At 37.0% G+C, this 19,591-nt stretch overlaps 1 protein-coding gene across 2 annotated transcripts in view; it reads right to left on the reverse strand.

Moving 5' to 3' along the window:
• Window positions 1-596: 596 nt before the first annotated feature.
• The window catches only part of GOSR1 (golgi SNAP receptor complex member 1), a 47,245-nt gene continuing 28,250 nt past the window's right edge, over window positions 597-19,591 (reverse strand). For both annotated transcript variants that reach the window (XM_030295521.1, XM_030295520.1), the window contains exons 7-9: window positions 13,221-13,250; window positions 6,109-6,191; window positions 597-2,571 (exon numbers count right to left, since the gene is read on the reverse strand). In XM_030295521.1, coding sequence (XP_030151381.1) covers window positions 2,447-2,571; window positions 6,109-6,191; window positions 13,221-13,250 — 238 coding nt within the window. In that variant the 3' untranslated portion in view covers window positions 597-2,446. The remainder of the gene's footprint in view (window positions 2,572-6,108; window positions 6,192-13,220; window positions 13,251-19,591) is intronic.

The raw sequence follows: 19,591 nt of genomic DNA on the forward strand, positions 1-19,591 counted from the left end.
CTTAAGAGGAAACTTCCTTCCTGAACTCCCAGCTCTGACAGGCAACTTACTGTTGGCCCCTGAGCCTGGCAACAGGTCTGTAAGGACAGAAGAAAAGGTGGAAAACCAATCTGGTTAAAAAAAACAAAAAAACAAAAAAAAAGTTAAATGGCACCAAACTGAAAGAGTTCAAATCAGCTACCACAGGATCCAAATCCTCTTTTTGTAAATGACACACTTCTATTTCCTTACTCCAGGGTTTCTTTCTGCAAATGAAAGAACTGTAAGAGGAAAGGACAAGCCCTGTCCTGGCTAGCTACATTTGGCCCTGGGTCACCTCACTATGGGCTATATAGCACTGGGAGGTTAGTCAGACCTACCAGACAACATCTTATACCAAGCCTTATCAACTTCCTTGGAAGAACTAGTTTATTTTCATAAAGAAAATAACCAACATAATTCTATTACTTCATTTAAGCATTACCCTAAAGGAAAGGCTCATCAGCCATCAAAAGTATTTGCTCAGTGCAGCAAGCAGCTCAGCCCCAAGTTTTACTCTCACACAATCAGCTTTAATGAATATACCAAATAATCAGACCAGTAAAAAAGACTGGTAGTATAATTAAATAAATAACTTTATTTATGATACTTCAGATTTTATAAATGCCAACCATATAGCAATGAAAGTCCCATAAAGTCTAGCTGAGGCACAACCACCAATCAAGGCCCTTTGAAAAATCAAAGATAATAAAGTGTCAGGGGAGAACAGTCTTGTTCTCCCAACAGAGAATTTAGTAAATGAACTTCTCTGATCCTTTAAGATTTACATTGGGAAAACTTAGACTTTCTTTTCAGGGCATCCCCAATCAAGTTATCTGATCAATCAACCCATATTTAGAAAAATAAACCCCATAGTTTAAAAAAATGTATCCAATGGCTTTCATACCCAGAACATAATAAAACTTTGACAACAGAATGAAAAAGCTCTCAGTTTCTGTACCAGACCAGGGGTTAGTATAGCCATCAGCTCTTGTATCAAGTTCACCTGAATGTCATCACCGATGCACTGTGATATCGTTAAGAACTACATGCTCATATCCTTTTATTCCCTGTGGCACAGTTTGAGGTCAATACTATAAATACCAGAGTCCATTCCAATGGTGAAGAGCAACCTTCTTTCTTGGTGAGGAGTGTAGATGTTGACGTCTTCAAACTATTTGCGGTAGTTCAGGTGAATAAGTTGTTAAGTTTACAGAAATGGAGAAATGGTTAAACCTGAAAAGAATTCTGGGGGTGGTTTAAAATTCTGTTACCGTCCAGGGATAGTAGTAGAAGACAGGTGCAGATACAGATAGATTCTGTCACATGCACCTTCAACAGTAAAACCATTCTCTGGATGTTTGGAAAGCTTAACAGATTTGGAATGAGTAGGTTTTCATAAAACACAGACTTCCTGGTACATTAGGCAGTATTTCTTGAACTTTTGCTCATAAATCATGGAGCATTTACAAATGGAATAATCTGGATGGTGACCCCTCAATCAATGTCTTTTTACATGTGGCTTGCTGAACAGATCTCACTGAAAATTGAGCAGTCCCCTCACTCAGGGTTAATCCTGACATGATGAGGAATAGTTGGGGGCACTGACAGACACTGGCTATTAGTTACTTTTACCATGGTAGAACTGAGATTGCATTTTCTCATAGTAGCAAGTATTAATCCAATGGAAGAAATAAACAAAACATCAAAACAATGACGGACAAAAAAGCCTGTTATTCTCAATGCTTTTCCAGCAATATAGTTAATCCCAGTGTGCATACAATTTAAAAAAAGAGGAAGAAAAAAGCTTTTCTTGCAGTGTTTGTCTTCTGTTTCAGACAACCTCAACTGTGTTGAAGTTGACCTGTTAGCATCTCAAAGAACCTGTGAAAAATGTAATTTTTCTGGAATACCAAAACAGGGGCACAGAGTAGAAATTTATAGCACAGCTTATCAAGAAATGACTTGTGATTTCTCTTCATGACTGTAAAATAAAAGGACAAGAACTATTTTTATTCACAACCCAATCTGGTGGCTGAAAGGAAAACAGTCTTTGGATATAGAGAAACCTGGTTTTCTGGAGTCCAGCTGTAAGATCTGGCTTGTTATCAGCCTTCAACACTATTACTGAAGCATAGAAACTCTGTTTCTGATTGGTTTACTTACCTCCTGGGAAGACAAAAGCAACTGAAAACTTTTTTTTTTTTTAAACTAAAAACAGAAGGAAATGTGTGTTAGAAAAGATAGCACAGGAAAACTGTGGCTTCAGCTCAACCTGACCGTATCACAGAGTCCATCACCATCAGTCTTGAATTAATCCTGTTGGTCAGGCTAATCATCAGGACAATCAACTTCTCCTTCCTATTTTTCCTTATTCCGGATCAGGGTGTGAAAGTGGTGGTTGTCAAGAGTCCCTGGAGATGTTCCATCAGTGGAAAGCATACAGCAGCAATAGGATGGTACAGACACCAATAACACCGCCCAGGATGAGGGAGTCTCGCCGTTTCCTAAGATTGATTCGTTGGATCAGGCTGTTCACAGCAGGAAAACGATCTTTGGGAAATCTTTATTAAGGTCATATTTGAAGAAGCCTCTTTAGTGAAAAGTCACAGGGGTCACAAAAATAGAGATCAGTGGAGTCCAGAAACAATAAATAATGAGAAGAAATACAGAGGAAGAAAATTACACTGAGGGAGTCTTTAAAAAAACACATACCCAAACTGGAAACATCCTACTGCTCAAGGTCCCAAACCAACCGAGGAATTACAACCAGGCTTGGGGTCAGGGTGGGAGGTAGTGAGCTTAGGAACAGAGGGACTCTGCAGGGCAGGGAGGTGTAAGTACAGCCAATACCACTGCTAACAACACCCTATTCTGTTTTCTTTTCCTTTCTCTTTCTTTTTCTCTCTCTAAACCCCTTCTCTCAGGAAAGTGAGAAGTTCAGCCAGAAGAGTTCTGAAGTTCTTGATCGTCTCCTCACAGGGTGATAACCCCCTTGGAATCAGGCAATAGGTGGTGGCAACCAACTCCAGGGTCTGAATAAATCAGTCACTGGTGAATTATTTAAATTTTTTAGTTTACTTTGCAGCAGTAGGTAGGATATGGTAGGTAAGGGGGCTATACTGTTCTAGCTGTCCTACTTAGGAAACATAAAAAAAGATAGGAAATTTCCAATTTTAAAGGTTTAAAAAAGCAGTCACAGCTATATTTTACTTAGTATTTCAAAATATCTTCATACTCTTATTTGTATGTTGTAGACCAAAGCACATGCCTGTGTATCCTAACTTGTTTTGCATTTTTTAAAGTTTATTTACTTTGAGAGAGAGCGAGAGAAAGGGGTGGGGGGGAGAGGCAAAGAGAGAATCTCAAGCAGGCTCTGCACCGGCAGTGTGGAGCCTGACATGCAGCTCGAACTCATGAACCATGAGATCATGACCTGAGCCGAAACCAAGAGTCAGACCAACTGAGCCACCCAGGTGCCCCTGTTTTGCATTTCTGACAATATACCTTCGGGTGCCTCCTCTTTGTTAATATAGGTATTTTATCAAAGTCAGGAAAATCACTGACAAAAACCACCTACAATACTAGAGAGCTAGAATAATACCTCCACTCTGTGAATCTTTATTGCATTTTCCTGTAATTAAACCACCCAGCAGGGACTATATTTATTTGTACACTTATATATTCTACATATTATATGATTAGGACCATGTTATCTTCTAATCTTGAATTTCCCTATCCAGAACAGAGCTTTACATATTGTAGGCATTAATGTGTTTTTTGAATTAATGAGAAAAATTTGCAGAAATAATTTTTAAAAATACTGAAGCAGCAGCAGCATGAAATAATAGGCAAAAACTTTTACAAGGTACAAATCTCATATAGAACAAATGCTTAATCTTTTCTTGCTTCGTAAAGAACCAACAATCCCCTTAGAATACTTTTGGCATTAGGGAATTCTGTCTATAATGGGCATATTACCTTTAGAGAAGCCCCCCTCTCTTTCCTTCTATAATAATCTAGTTCAGTCCATGTAATAGTGTAGGCTGACCTTGTCCTCTGCCATCAGGTATATTTACAAACTCGGATTGGCCAGAAAGAATATTCCCTTCTAGTGACTCAAGCTGGGGCAACTACAGTCCTCTTGGGACTTTTATTACAGCTGGTAAAAAAGACCCCCTTTCCATGGGGATTTTTAACTGGCAGAAGGTGATTCTTCTAGCCATCTCTATCACTATGTGGAGAAAACCTCTTTGAGAATGAGGCCAATCACAGGAAAGCAAAGATAAGAGATGGAGTAGGTAGGGGGAAGAGAGAGAGGAAAAGCAGATTCTTGACAATAACATCTGAGCTCCTGAATTGAGCCATGCCTTAGGTTAAATTCTACCCCTGAATTTTAGATAAATATGAACAAATTAATTCCCTCCTTTCCCCCCTTAAGTCAGTCTAAATGAGGTTTCTGTTACTATCTCTCTATGGAGTCTCGACTAACACACGCATTTTGTTTTTGAACACACATTTTTCCAGAATTATTATAATTTGTGGTAATGGCAAGATGATACAATGTATATAACAGTACTCTGTAAACTGTACAGCCCTATGTAAAATATAAACAATTATGGATAAGTTATTTTGCACTTAGGGTGACAAAACAGGAACAAAATTCACAAAAAGTTGGAAAATACAAAATACACTTCAGGATATTCCTTAGGGAAGTAAGTATCAAACTAAAAGTGACCTTAAATTATCTAGGACCAGGGTACCTGGGTGGCTCAGTCAGTTCAGTGGCTGACTCTTGGTTTTGGCTCAGGTCATGATCTCACTGTCCATGAATTCGAGCCCTGTGTCAGGCTCTGTGCTGACAGTGTGCAGCCTGTTTGGAATTCTCTCTCTCCCTCTCACTCTCTGCTCCTTCCCTGTTCATGTTCTTTCTCTCAAAATAAATAAACTTAAAAAAAAATTATCTAGGACCAGAAGGTACTCAACTTTTTAGGCCCTTCCCCTTACTAATTGGGGAAGGAAACTTTTTCTCTAAAAGTCTTGACTTCTCAGAGAGTAAACAAAATGTTTCAGAGTAGCAGGCTTACCAGTTTCCCCACTGGGTTTCATGTTAGTATTAGTAATCCTAATTCAAATCAGGAAACTCAAGAATTAAAAATGTAGAGGTCACAATTAACAAGCAGAGAATCTATTCTAATGTTCAGCTTGTGCATAACGAATCACAATGAAAATACTCTAACAGCAGTTACAACTCATCTACATGTATGGCTGTCTCCTTCTCTTTCTAAGAATCTGACACTGACTTATTCTTCAAACTGGAGAAAGAAGTAATAAAAAAACACATAATTTATGATGTTGAGGTAAGAATAATATATACTGTGGAGTTTTACTGGGGTGCCTGGGTGGCTCAGTTGGTTGAGCATCCAACTTCGGCTCAGGTCGTGATCTCATGGTTCGTGGATTTGAGCCCCGCGTCAAGACTCTGTGCTGACAGTTCAGAGCCTGGAGCCTGCTTTAGATTCTGTGTCTCCCTGTCTCTCTGCCCCTTCTCTGCTCATGCTCTGTCTCTCTATAATAAAACATTTTTAAAAAACTTAAAAAAATAAAAAAACATTTATTTATTTATTTTGGGAGAGAGGGAGGGAGGGAGAGAGTGGGGGAGGGGCAGAGAGTGAGGGAGAGAGAAAATCCCAAGTAGGCTCCATGCTGTCAGTGTGGAGTCCGACCCCGGGCTTGATCTCACAACAGTGACATCATGACTTGAGACGAAATAAATCAAGAGTCAGGTGCTTAACCAACTGAGCAATCCAGGCGCCCCAGGAGTTTTTAAAATGTAAAATGATTTGAAAATTCATATTTATAATTTTCTAAATCTACTAATGTCAGACTTCTGGTGTAGAATATTTTACAAATAGTACTAAACAGTATCAACTTCTATGCAACGCATATTCATATGTAACTATTGATGCTCTCAACCACTACTGATGATGGCAACCTGACCAAAACCAAAACCAAAAAAGCACACACACAGACCCCCACCCCCACCCCCACCTCAAAAACCTAGAAATTTCAAACTTTCAGAAAGGATACTGGCCAAAGTATTCATTTTGCTCTGAATTGACTTCAACATTCCTCTCTGTGAAGTCATATTTTCTTTTGTTGCCATAGCAATGCTGAAGGGGGAAAAGAGAAGATAATTACGTCGGCATTTAAGATTATCCTGCGCAGATCCATCATATTCTTAAAAGTGAAGAGAAAACTAAGATAGGCAACATCATCTTGAAAAGCACAGGCAGGAAAAAAAATCATTTCCTAAGTCACCTTCCTACTGTCTTTTCCTGAATGTCCACTCCATCCCTACTGCTATCTTCTGATGTCTTTCTGGACAGTAGGCCATTTCCTGTGATTTTTCCCAAAGTAACAAATGAAATAACAGAGAAATCCCTATTACAAAAGCTTCTCAAAATGGTTTTGAAAGGGGCCAGCTACTAAAAATACCTTTAATCAGGAAAACTGTTGAGAGAGAAGTAGGAAATTATAATCATAAAAAAAGAACCAAAAGTGTTAACACATCACAAAATACCCATATATAACCAGCCCTTAACTTATGAAAAGATTATGTTCCAGAATTCTACTTGAGAACCATCTAGGCAGATTTTAGGAGACACATGCAACATTATGCTGGGTTTCCAGCACTTATTTTAAGCAAGTGACAAAGGTTATGCATTCATTAAATGACTCAAAGAGATGGGGGAACGTCCCTTCTCTTACAGACTATACTATAGTCTCTTCCATGTGACTATTCTGATGTCCTGTTTAAAAGAATCTCACTTAATATCTTTTTGCTTTCATGCCAGGATTAACTTCAACAGTCTTATCTCCCTGGGCATTAGAATCCTAGAGGATAGGTCAGTACCCATTTTTATATATAACACACAGGAGAGAGCTATAGATACTGATAACATAAAAAACAATAGGAAATAGAATGTCCTTGAATAATTCTGAAAATATATCAAACGTTGAAAAAAAAAAAAAAAGCAAGAGATGAAGAGATTCTGGGAAGATGATGATCAGAGCACAAATTCTTGACCCTATCGCTGGTCCAACTTCCTCCATGGAGGAACACATGAACAAAGGCAGATATGATGGGGAGGGGTCCATCTGAGATCCCTCATTCTTTTGAAGTATCTAAGGAAGAAAGCCAGGTAGGCTATACTCTCTCAAGCAAGGGAAGAACCAAGGAACTGATGGCAGGGAAGACGAGATTTTTCTTCAAGCCTGGGGCAAAGCCCTAGGTTTCAATTCACCCTAAGGAACCCAACAATGGAAGATATGGACGTGCGTGTACAGGAGCTACAGTGATGCACTGAACTGTAGCTGGTAAAGGGTGGTACACACAACCACAGAAACCTATGAGCCAGGAGCTGACAGTCCATCAGATGGTGTGATGCCCAGCCCTGAAGAAGAAAAAACTGCTAGGGCACCCACTACCACCTAGTATGCCACTGCTTAGGGGTCTAATAGCCTGACCTATCTGGGAGCTGACTGAACACACTCTTGAACAGCCAAGACCAGGTATCCTATTGGAGGAAAATGCTAGGAGTACTCTAAGCAAATGACATAGCAAAACTGAAATTTCAAGATTTGAGAAGGCAAAGAAGAAACAAAAGTGTGTGGGGAGACAGATCAAAGGATATATATTAGAGTGCTGTTTGGAATAGTAAGAGACAAGCAAACAAAAACACCCCCCGATGGAAACAACATTGGAATGGTTTAACAGATTATGATACAACGAAACTATGAAATAATATTTGGTTATTAAAAAGAATAAGTTGGCATTATTTCTATTAAACTGGAGGAATGTTTATGATACACTGAATAATTAACGAAGCCACAGAATGTGTAAAGTATGAATCCTTTTTTATTTTAAGCAATAAAACATCATTGTATATGTTTGTATGACAATGAGAACGTATTTAGAAAGATACACAACTGTCAGTGAATACAAGTTACTTAGGGGATAGGAATGGAGGGACACTACCAGATGAACTTTTTTTTTACATTTTAGAATGATTTAAATTGCTAAAATAAGAACACTGTACTTTTCTAAACTATACATATCTCACAAAGAAAATTACAGGAATTCCACCTGAGTGATGAAGAAACGTGAATAACATTATCAGCGCCAAATCTACTGTAGTTATTTGCCTCAGTACCGCTAGGAGTTAAGCATGATTTATAAAAGTTTTTCCCAGATCCTAGAAAAGATCAAGATTTAAAGGGATCAGGTATCTCTGAAGGCAAAACTGTGAAATAGGGCTAAAAATGGAAATTTGTACAAGGAATTGCCAGACCCCTAAATTATCTTCCCTGAACAACACAGTCAGGTGACTGCCCCCAGTTCAGTAGAAGATCTAACCTAGAAAAAGAGACCTTAAAGATCCTGACATTTTGAAGTTCCCCACAAAACAACCAGGTCCCTTTCTGATCATTCATTGTAAGGCCTACTACTTGGCAAGTCCCACCACCCATGTACAGAGAACTAGCTTCCAATTACTGGATTTTCTGGAGCCTCACCCTTAAATATGAACAAAGAATCAAGAATCACTACAAGTTTGAGAAGAGCCTCTAACAGAGATCCAAATAAAAACTAGCAAACAGAAAAGTGAGTCTGAGGAAACAGAGGCAATAACAGAAGTTCAAGAAACTCTAAAACTGAATTATATTTAATGTCTTCAGAGAGAGAAAGAAGGTATCACACCCATGAAAGACATAAATGTATGTGTGTGTGTGTATGTGTACGTGTGTGTAAGAGTGTACCCACCACTGAGAAAAGAGCCGGTATAAATTTAAAAAAAGAATGGAAATAAAAGTGTAACAGAAATCTCGAAAGGACAAACTGAGTAAACCCCTCAGAAAGTAGAAAAAAAGATAAGTGGAAAACGGAGAAAGGGTAAAAAAAGGAACAGAAAGCCCAACATGTTACCTTTTAAAATTAAAACCAAAAAAAACCCAGAAAACAAAAACAGTGAAGAAGGAGGTGGGAAAATGAGAGTTTAAGAAAATGTCTCAGAACTGAAGAGGAGTTTCCAGACTGTAGGAACTCATCCAATGGCCAGTACAACGAACTGGAAAAGATGCATGATAAGGTTAAAAAACACCAAAAGCATAGGGAAAAAGGGATAATCCTAAAAGCTTCCAGAGGAAAAAGGCTCATCACATACAAAGGAACAGAAATCTTAACTGGCAGTGAACTTAAAAACAATACTGGAAACAATGTCATCAAAAATTTCAAAATTATTCCTAACTTAGCTAAACAATGAATCAAGAATAGATGTGAAAAGTCCAAAAGTTGTACCTCCTGTTCTTTCTCAGGAAACCACTGAAGAACGTGGTCCAGCATAATGAGGGAATAAACTAAGAGTTTATGGAAGACACCAAATCCAAGAAATAAGTGATCCAATAAAGGAGGTCACTGAGGTGTCTGGGTGGCTCAGTCTGTTAAGCATCCGACTCTTGATTTTGGCTCAGGTCATGATCTCATGGTTGGTGGGTTTAAGCCGCCAAGTCGGGCTCTGCACTGACAGTGTGGAGCCTGCTTGGGATTCTCTCTCTTTCCCACTCTCTCTCATAAATAAATAAACATTAAAGAAAAAATGGAGGTCATTTTAAGGTAATGGGGATAGAGCATCCCAGGACCAGTTCAGGATGGCAGGTCTAGAGAACAACCAGTCAAGATTAAAATAGAAGGAAGCAGACAATGTTAACTTTACACTGAATTTTAGATCCAAAGAACGAAAAGAACACAAGAAGAATCCAAAGTAACAACGTCCTTTGCATCATTAGCTTTTTTTTCTAAGTTTATTTATTTGTTTTGAGAGGAAAAGAAAGCACTAGTCAGGGAGGGGCAAAGAGAGGGAGAGAGAGAGAGAATCCTAAGCAGGTATGTGCTGTCAGTGCAGAGCCTGATGTGGTGCTTGAGCCCATGGACCATGAGATAATGACTTTAGCCCAAGGCAGATGCTTCACTAACTGAGCCATCCATGTGCCCCTGCATCATTAGTTCTTATTCATAATTTTTCCCTTAAGTGTATGTCTATGATAGAATATAAGGTATTTAAAATGAGGCTTTAAAAATTATTTATTTATTTTAATGTTTATTTATTTTGAGAGGGGGAGGGAGGGGCAAAGAGACAGGGGGAGAGAGAATCCCAAGGAGGCTCTGTGCTGTTAGTGTAGAGCTGGATACAGGGCTCAATTTCATGAACCATGAACCTGAGCCAAAATCAAGAGTCAGACACTTAACCAACTGAGCCACCCAGGTGCCCCTGTTTTATTTTTTCTATATTTTGTTTTAGAGAGAGAGAGGGAGAGCATGCATGCCAGCGAGGGAGAGGGGCAGAGGGAGAGAGAGGGAGAATCTTAAGCAGGCTCCACACTCAGCACAGAACCCAGCATGGGGCTTGATCCCATGACCCTGGGATCAGGACCTGAGTCAAAATCAAGGGTCGGATGCTCAACCAACTGAGCCACCCAGGTGCCCCTAAAATGCGATTGTTTTAATATAAATTTATAAAGTACTTTAAAACAGGTATTATGGTCTTATATAAAGTAACACAATTTCATTTAAAGCTAGGCTGAGCATCTGAAAGCAATCTTTGAATCATATATGCCTGTTTTTTTACACTGGGACTATCACTATCTCCCATGCACTCTGACTCAGAAGTAGATAAAGTAGATTAAAAAATAATTTCCACAAAGCACTTTGTATTCCTTGGAGAATGGATATTATCATCATACATTATGTTATTATCTTGGTGAATATGCATGATTGCCAGTACCACACAAAGTATATCTAGACATACTTTCCCAACTCACTGCATCATCTGGAGTCAAGCTGAGTGAAATCTAGACTGTTGTTATTTCAAGGGTCAAATACTCAGAGGCAAAACATAAGCTCCAAATAATACATAATGCTTTTAAAATGATAAATCATTGATGTGCTTACTGGAACTTTCTTACCTGTTGTGTGAACTAAACTCAGACACTTATTTTTTCAACAACAGACAATATCAGTTATACATTTAAAGCTTAAGAATAAGTTAATATTAAAAATATCAGTTCTTTTCAATTAAGTGATGCCAGAGTCTATATTCAGTTGTGTACATATTCTTAAAATCTATTTTTATCTCCAAGAGTAAAAAGTAAATTGTTACATATAGAATATGCAAAAACAATTATCTGACACTTAAATTTTATATTATCTATAAGTAATCATAACTAGCTTTAGAATCAATAAAATTTTACTTGTGATATCTACCAGATTTTGAAATAAAGGGAAATAGTGAAATAAAAGACCTTATAATTATATTATTTTGCTTTTACCTAGCAAAATAATAGTAGCAGTGATTCAATGGTTCTCAAATGTTCCTATACTAGGAAGTACTCCAAATTTTTTATATTTATATTACCAGCCCTTAAATAGGCCAGCTTTGAATTGAAAAGCTTAATTAAGACAGCCTGGCCCAAAGAAGATCAGGCAGAAAGAGGAGGGGAAAAAAGGAAGAAAAAAGGAAAAGGATTATAGAGAAAGTTTAAGTAAAAAGTCCTTAGCAAATGCTATCTTACTTTATGTGCTGTTGAAAGGGAAGGAGTCACAAGGAAAATATTTCAGTTGACAATTAGGCAATTTTGCGAAACCTTTGCCCAGATGGACAACCCAATGCATGCAATTTAAACAAAATCCCCAGATATGATAACTACACATTATTACAAGAGATTATAATTTATTAAATAATGATAGAAACATTATAATCTACTAAATAAAATAAGAATCCATGAGCCTGTATCAATATAAATGCATACTTAAAATGTGAACAATGAAATATTTAGTGGTAGAGAAGCATCATGTCTGCAATTTATTTTCAGGTAGTTCAAAAAACGAAAAGTGAAAAAGCAAATGTGGCAAATGTTAACGTGTGGGGAATCCAGGTGAAGCATATATGGGAATTCTTTGTACTACTGGAATTTTCCTGAAATCTGAAATATCAGAAGGTACTGGGATCATGACCTGAGCCAAAATCAAGGGTCAGATGCTCAACCGACTGAGCCACCCAGGCGTCCCTGACAAAGCTACCACTTACAGATTACCCAGTATCATTCACACATTGTATTAGGCATTTTACTCATTATCTTTCATCTTCACAACAATTTTTTAGGGAGGTATGATCATCAATCCTGGTTTCTGAACACAGAAGAAAATGAAGACTCCAAGTAACTTAACCAAGAACAGATATCTAATAAGTAGCACAAACCAAATCACACTCCGAAGCTTGTACACTTTCTACAAGGTGGGAAATACAGTAGTAGCTTAGATAGAGCTCTGGTCCTAGAATTACAGAGATTCAGGTTTGAGCATTTGAATCCTGAACACAACTTATCAATCATGTCACCACAAGCAAATTACTTACCTTAATTTCTTTTTTGTTTTGGACAGTGTTTATTTCATGGGTCATTAAAGAAATTAAATAAAATAAAGCATGTAAAGCATTTGAGACAATATCAAGGCCTATAGTAAGAGTACATGTTTGTTGTTGTTTCCATGTACTTCATCACACCTTTCCCAAAAAATGCTTTAGACATTGCTGAATTCTAACTGTAGAGATCATATCTAGTTCATTTACTTTTTTACCATCATAAGATAGTATCTAAAAATTCACCAAACCTAGAGAATTAAGTAGTTCAAACCAACATAATTGTCCCTTACCTTAAGCAATAAGCTACTTCAGTGTTATTACAGATAATACTAAATATTACTGCAGCACATTTTCCACAGCTGCTGTGACTGAAACCCAATCTACATAAATGGTATATACACCAAATCACATGTCTAAGATGGTTTTCCTTAAAATAAAATAAAATAAAATAAAAAGACTGAAGCTGAAAGTACTGAGTATGAATTAATCAGAAAAATTAACCTTGGTAAGTCAGCTTAATTCCACTAATTCTTGAAACAAATATTTTGTGCTTCAAATGTCTCTTATAAGTGAAAGACACAGTAAAAATTCATCACAATCTAGTGAAATTCCCATCTCTAAGGATGATAAGTGAACTTTATCCCTAGTTACAGGGTTAACCTGATCTGTTCACTTATGTTGCAAACAAACAAAAAACAATAGAGTAAAACAAATTTTTTTTCCTACCTTATTGTCTCTTCTATCAGACGATCTGAGCTGCAAATAAAATGGAAATTAAAATTCTGGAATTATTAAAGCACTTTAAAACTTGTACTTAATTTTTCTACATTTTAGAGAATAATTTTTCAGACATTTATACAAACAGAATACCCAGACTTCTGAAAGCATCTGGAGTATATTCTGGTCCCCGAAATAAATTTAATTTATCCACATATATAATTTTCATCTTACTTTTGTTAGCTTAAATCTATTTCTTTCACAGAGATACTTGATGACTAAAGACAGAACAGGGTTTTTAAAAAAATGTTTATTTATTTTTGAGAGAGAGGGAGAGACAGACAGACAGAGTGCAAGCGGGGCAGGGACTGAGAGAGGGAGACAGAGAATCCAAAGCAGGCTTCAGGCTCTGACCTGTCAGCACAGAGCCCAATGCGGGGCTCAAACCCACAAACCGTGAGATCATGACCTGAGCCGAAGTCAGATGCTTAGCCGACTGAACTGCCCAGGCACCTAAGACAGAACAGTTTTAATGACCACATAAAGACATGAAACTTCTTTAATCTAGATAGCTCAAACTTGTCACCACCATCTATTCAAAACTTAAGAATTACAACCAGCTTGTTGAGGCAGGATAAGGAAATATAGTTCTGATGCCTGTAAGAAGTAATTATTTACACCTTAAAGTTCCTTCCATTTTGGGGAAATAGTTTTTTGTTTTGGAAACGAAACCAAATTTCAGCTTACAAAATTTACAATTCAAGAATCTGAATAAAGATACTAAATGCACCTTTGATCTGTACAATGTTTGCCTTTATGCATCAGACCTTGGAAACAAACAACTCTATTTTAGGGAGGAATTTATAGGTATTTAAACTGGTATAAAGGTGCTGCTTTACAGCAGAAAGTGTGAAAACTAACTCCTAAACATCTGCATCTGCGCAGCACATGCAAGGTGCACAGTAGGTTCTCAACTCAATATTTGCATATTTTCTTCCAACTGCTTCTATACAAAAGAATTTCTAGGTCCACTGTATAAAATAACTTGAGGTTTCATAATAGGAAACCTAAGTTACTGCATGAACTAGGTGACAAAGATGAGCTTTAAAAATACCATAAAAGGGGCACCTGGGTGGCTCAGTCAGTTAAGCATCCAACTCTTGGTTTTGGCTCAGGTCATGATCTCACAGTTCGCGAGACTAAGCACTGTGTCGGGCTCTGTGCTCACAATATGGAGCCTGTTTGGTATTCTCTCTCTCTCTTTTTCCCTGTCCCTTCCCTGTTCACTCTCTCTCTCTCAAAATAAGTAAATAAACTTTAAAATAATAATAATAATAACAATAATAATAATAAAAGGATCATACATGATGATTAAGTGGGATTTATTCCAGGGATGCAAAGATGGTTCAACATTTACAATCAGTCAGTGGAATACACCACCCTAACAAAATGAAGGGTGAAAATCACATAATCATCGCAACAGATGCAGAAAAAGCATCTGACAAAAGTCAACATCCATTTATGATAAAAACTCTCAACAAAGCATGTACAGAGGAAATGTACCACAACATAATAAATGTTATGTACATGGCAAGCCCACAACTAATATAATTTATGATGAAAAGCTAAAAGCTTTTCCTCTAAGATCAGAAACAAGGATGCCGACTCTTGCCACTTTTATTCAATAGTTTTAGAAGTCCTAACCAGAGTAATTGGGCAAGAAAAAGAAATAAAAGGTATCCAAATTTGAATATTATACATAGAAATATATATATCTATATCTATATTACATATAGAAAACCCTAAAGACTCCATCAAAAAACTTTAGAATGAATTCAGAAAGCTGCAGAATATAAAACTCATAACTCAAAAATTGGTTGCTTCTATACACTAATAATGAACTATCAGAGAAATTAAGAAAACAATCCCATTTATAATTGCATAAAAAAGAATAAGGTACCTAGGAATATATTTTACCAAGGAGGTGACTTATATATTGAAAATGACAAGACATTAATAAAAAACACTGAAGAAGACACAAATAAATGGAAAGATATTCCATGCTCATGGATTGGAAGAATTAATACTATTACAATGTCCATACTGTCCAAAGTAATATGTAGATTCAATGTAATTCCTATCAAAATTCCAGTGGCATTTTTTTTTTTTTTACAGAAATGAAACAAACAATCCTAAGATGTATAAGGAATCATAAAGGACTCTGAATAACCAAAACAATCTTGAGAAAGAAGAACTAAGTTGGAAGTACCATGCTCCCTGATTCCAAACTATATTACAAAGCTATAGAAATTAAAATAGTATGGTACTACCATAAAAACAGACATAGATCAATAGAAAAGAAAGCCCAGAAATAAACCCATGCATAGATAGTTAATTTATGATAAAGGAACCAAGAATATACAATAGGGAAAGGGCAGTTTCTTTAATAATATATATACATTATTATATATATATTATATATACATACACACACACACACACACACACACACACACACACTCACAATAGAATACTACTCATCTGTAAAAAAAGAATGAAATCCTGCCATTTGCAACAACACTGATGGCGCTAGACAGAGTATTATGTTGAGTGAAATAAGTCAGTTAGAGAAAGACAAATACCAAATGACTTCACTTATATGTGGAATTTATGAAACAAATGAGTAAAGGGGAAAAAAAGAGAGAGGCAAATCAAGAAACAGACTCTTAACTATAGAAAACAGACTGATGGTTACCAGAAGAAGATGGGTAGGAGGTCAGGTTAAATAGGCGATGGGGAGCATTGGGTGTTGTATCGAAGTGCTGGATCACTATATTGTAATACTTGAAACTAATATTACACTGTATGTTAACTAACTGGAATTTAAACAAAAACTTTAAAAAATTATTCAAAAACCAATCAATGTAACTCACCATATATGAACAGGCTAAAAAAGCATTTGACAAAATATAACACCTATTCATGAGGAAAATTCTCAGAAAAATAAGAATAGAGGGATATTTCCTCAACTTGATAGAGTATCTACAAAAACTTATAGCTAGCATTATACTTAACAGTGAAAGACTGAACATTTCTCCCTAAGACCTGGGACAGGGCAAGGAAGCCCATTCTCACCACTCTTATTCAAAAATAGTGCTGGAAGTTCTAGGCATGCAATAAAGCAAGAAAAGGAAATAAAAGACATACAATTGGAAAGGAAGAAATAAAATTATCTTTATTTGCAGATGACAAGACTGCCTACACAAAAAATCCCAAATAAACTATATAAAAACTCCTAGGGGCGTCTGGGTGGCTCAGTCGGTTAAGTGTCCAACTTCGGCTCAAGTCATGATCTCGCAGTTCACGAGTGCAAGCCTCGCGTTGAGCTCTGTGCTGACAGCTCTGAGCCTGGAGTCTGCTTCGGGTTTTGCGTCTCCCTTTCTCTGCCCCTCTCCCACCCATACTCTGTCTCTCTCTCTCTCTCTCTCTCTCTCTCAAAAATAAACATTAAAAATTTTTTAAATAAAAAAATAAAAACTAGAGTAAGTCAGTTCAGCAAAGTTGCATTACAAACATGCAAAAATCAACTGTATTTCTATGTACTAGGAAAAAACATGTGGACCCCAAACCTAAAAAGACAATGCCATTTATAACTGTTCAAAGAAGAAAAACATAGATGTAAATCTAACAAAACCTGTATAGGACTTGTATAGGACAATTACAAAATGCTGATGAAAGTAATCAAAGAAGATCTAAATAAATGGAGAGACACATCACATTCAGGGATTGGAAGACTCAACAAAGTAAAGATGCCAATTCTCAAAGTGATTTACAAATTTAACACAATTCCTAGATATAGATAAGATCATTGAAAAATATGTAAGAAAGCCAAAAGAATTGGAATAACTAAAGCGATTCTGAAAAAAGAATAAATGAAAGTCAGTTTACCCAATTTCAAGACTTATTACATATCTACAGTAATCAAGACTGGGTGGAAAAAAGACTGTGTTACTGGTTGAGGGACAGACACAGAGATCAGTGGAACAGAAAAGTGCCCAGAAATAGTCCCACACAGATATGTCCAACTGATTGTTTTTTCTCATTTAGATCTCATAAGTAGCACTTGAGGTGGATATCTAAGAGCTGAGTTTTTAAAATACTGAAATGAAATCATGTAACATAAAATTAACCATTATAAAGTGTACAATTTAGTGGCATTTAGTACATTCACACTGTTGTGCAAATGACTGACACCACCAAATACAGGTGAGGATACGGAGAAACTAGATCATTCACACATTAGCAGGAATGTAAAATGGTAGCCACTCTAGAAAATAATTTTAAAACTAGTTAAAAAGTAAACACGCAACTACCATACGACCCAGCAATTGCACTCCTGGGCATTTATCCCAGAGGAAAAAAAAATATGTTCACACAAAAACTTGTACGTGAATGTTCACAGAAACTTTTGTGTGTTAACAGCCAAAAGCTGGAAACAACCCAGAAATCTTTCAATGGGTGAATGGTTAAACAAATTGTGGTACATCCATAGTATGGAATACTACTCAGCAATAAAACAAAACAAAACAAAAAACCAAACAAAACAACAACAAAAAAGGTGCTAGTGATACATGCAACAAGCTGCTCGAAACTCCAGAGAATCATCCTGAGTGAAAAAGTCAATCTGAAATGGTTATATGCCATACGATTCCAGGTATAAACAACATTCTTGAAATGACAAAATTACAGAAATGGAAAACAGATGAGTGGTTGTTGCCAAGGGTTAATGGGGAAGGGAGAGGCAGGAGGGAAATAGCTTTTAAAAGGGAGAATGGGGGGCACCTGGGAGACTCAGTCAGTTAAACGTCTGACTCTTGATTTTGGTTCAGGTCATGATCTCACAGGTTTGTGAGTTGGGGCCCAGCATCAGGCTCTGTGCTGACAGTGTGAAGCCTGCTTAGGATTCTCTCTCTCTTTCTCTCTCTCTGCCCCTCCCCAGCTCTCTTTCTCTCTCTCTCTCAAAAAACAAATAAACTTAAAAAAAAAATAGTAAAAAAATAAAAGGGCGATGGAGAAACCTGGTGGTGATGGATAAGCTCTGACAAGTTTATCACTATCTTGGTTGTGATTTTTAGTGTTATAATTTTACAAGATGCTACCTCTGGGTGAAATGCACATGAATCTACAATTAACTCAAAATAAAAAGTGAAAAATTTAAAAACTGAAGTGTTGACCAATGTACCAATTCTAAGTTAGATTAAATATAATGGTACATACCTTAAATAGTATACAGTGGTGAAGCAATGTTAAAAAAACAACAACAGAGAAACTACTGTGTGGAAAATACATTTCTAACTAAACTCAACTGAATCTGCCTAGACAGTAATGCAAAAATACAAAGCTAAGCACGTCACACAAATCATGAGAAAATCAGCCAGATATACTTCAATGTTAGTTATCTGATTTCTACAAGATTTGAAAATACACTAGCATTTCTTTTCTATCTGTTCTCAACCATAGATGTCAGAGCTAAATTTCAGTAAACTAGCTAATAAATTAGTCTAACTATTACTAGCTAATAAATTAGTCTAACTATTAGACTTTGGTTGGAAAACAAAGTCATTATGTTTTCTATTCAAAGACAATGTCCTTGCAGAAGTTGAAATGCCCACTAAGGAACAACTTTCTATATCATGACATAGCAAGAAAATTCTTTGATGTTGTTTGTAGCACACAGATAAAAGCCTTGGTTTATGTAATAAATGTGTTCCTTAAAAGATATCCTTTCTGGGGCGCCTGGGTGGCGCAGTCGGTTAAGCGTCCGACTTCAGCCAGGTCACGATCTCGCGGTCCGTGAGTTCGAGCCCCGCGTCGGGCTCTGGGCTGATGGCTCAGAGCCTGGAGCATGTTTCCGATTCTGTGTCTCCCTGTCTCTCTGCCCCTCCCCCGTTCATGCTCTGTCTCTCTCTGTCCCAAAAAATAAATAAACGTTGAAAAAAAAAAAATTAAAAAAAAAAAAAAAGATATCCTTTCTAAAAGTAACATTTTGGCCAACTGAAATTGTATTTTAAATGTAGTAAGTAAGGGGGCGCCTGGGTGGCTCAGTCAGTTAAGCGTCCGACTTCGGCTCAGGTCATGATCTCGCAGTTTGTGAGTTCGAGCCCCACGTCGGGCTCTGTCCTGACAGCTCAGAGCCTGGAGCCTGCTTCGGATTCTGTCTCCCTCTCTCTCTGCCCCTCCCCCACTCACACTCTGTCTCTCTCACACAAATAAATAAAATTTAAAAAAATAAAAAAAAAATAAATGTAGTAAGGCCATTCTACTTACATAAATCAAATTAAAAATCTTACAAGGCAAATACTCATGCCTCCATTCTTTGT

This window comes from Lynx canadensis, chromosome E1, assembly GCF_007474595.2.
Source record: "Lynx canadensis isolate LIC74 chromosome E1, mLynCan4.pri.v2, whole genome shotgun sequence".
Lineage (NCBI taxonomy): Eukaryota > Metazoa > Chordata > Mammalia > Carnivora > Felidae > Lynx > Lynx canadensis.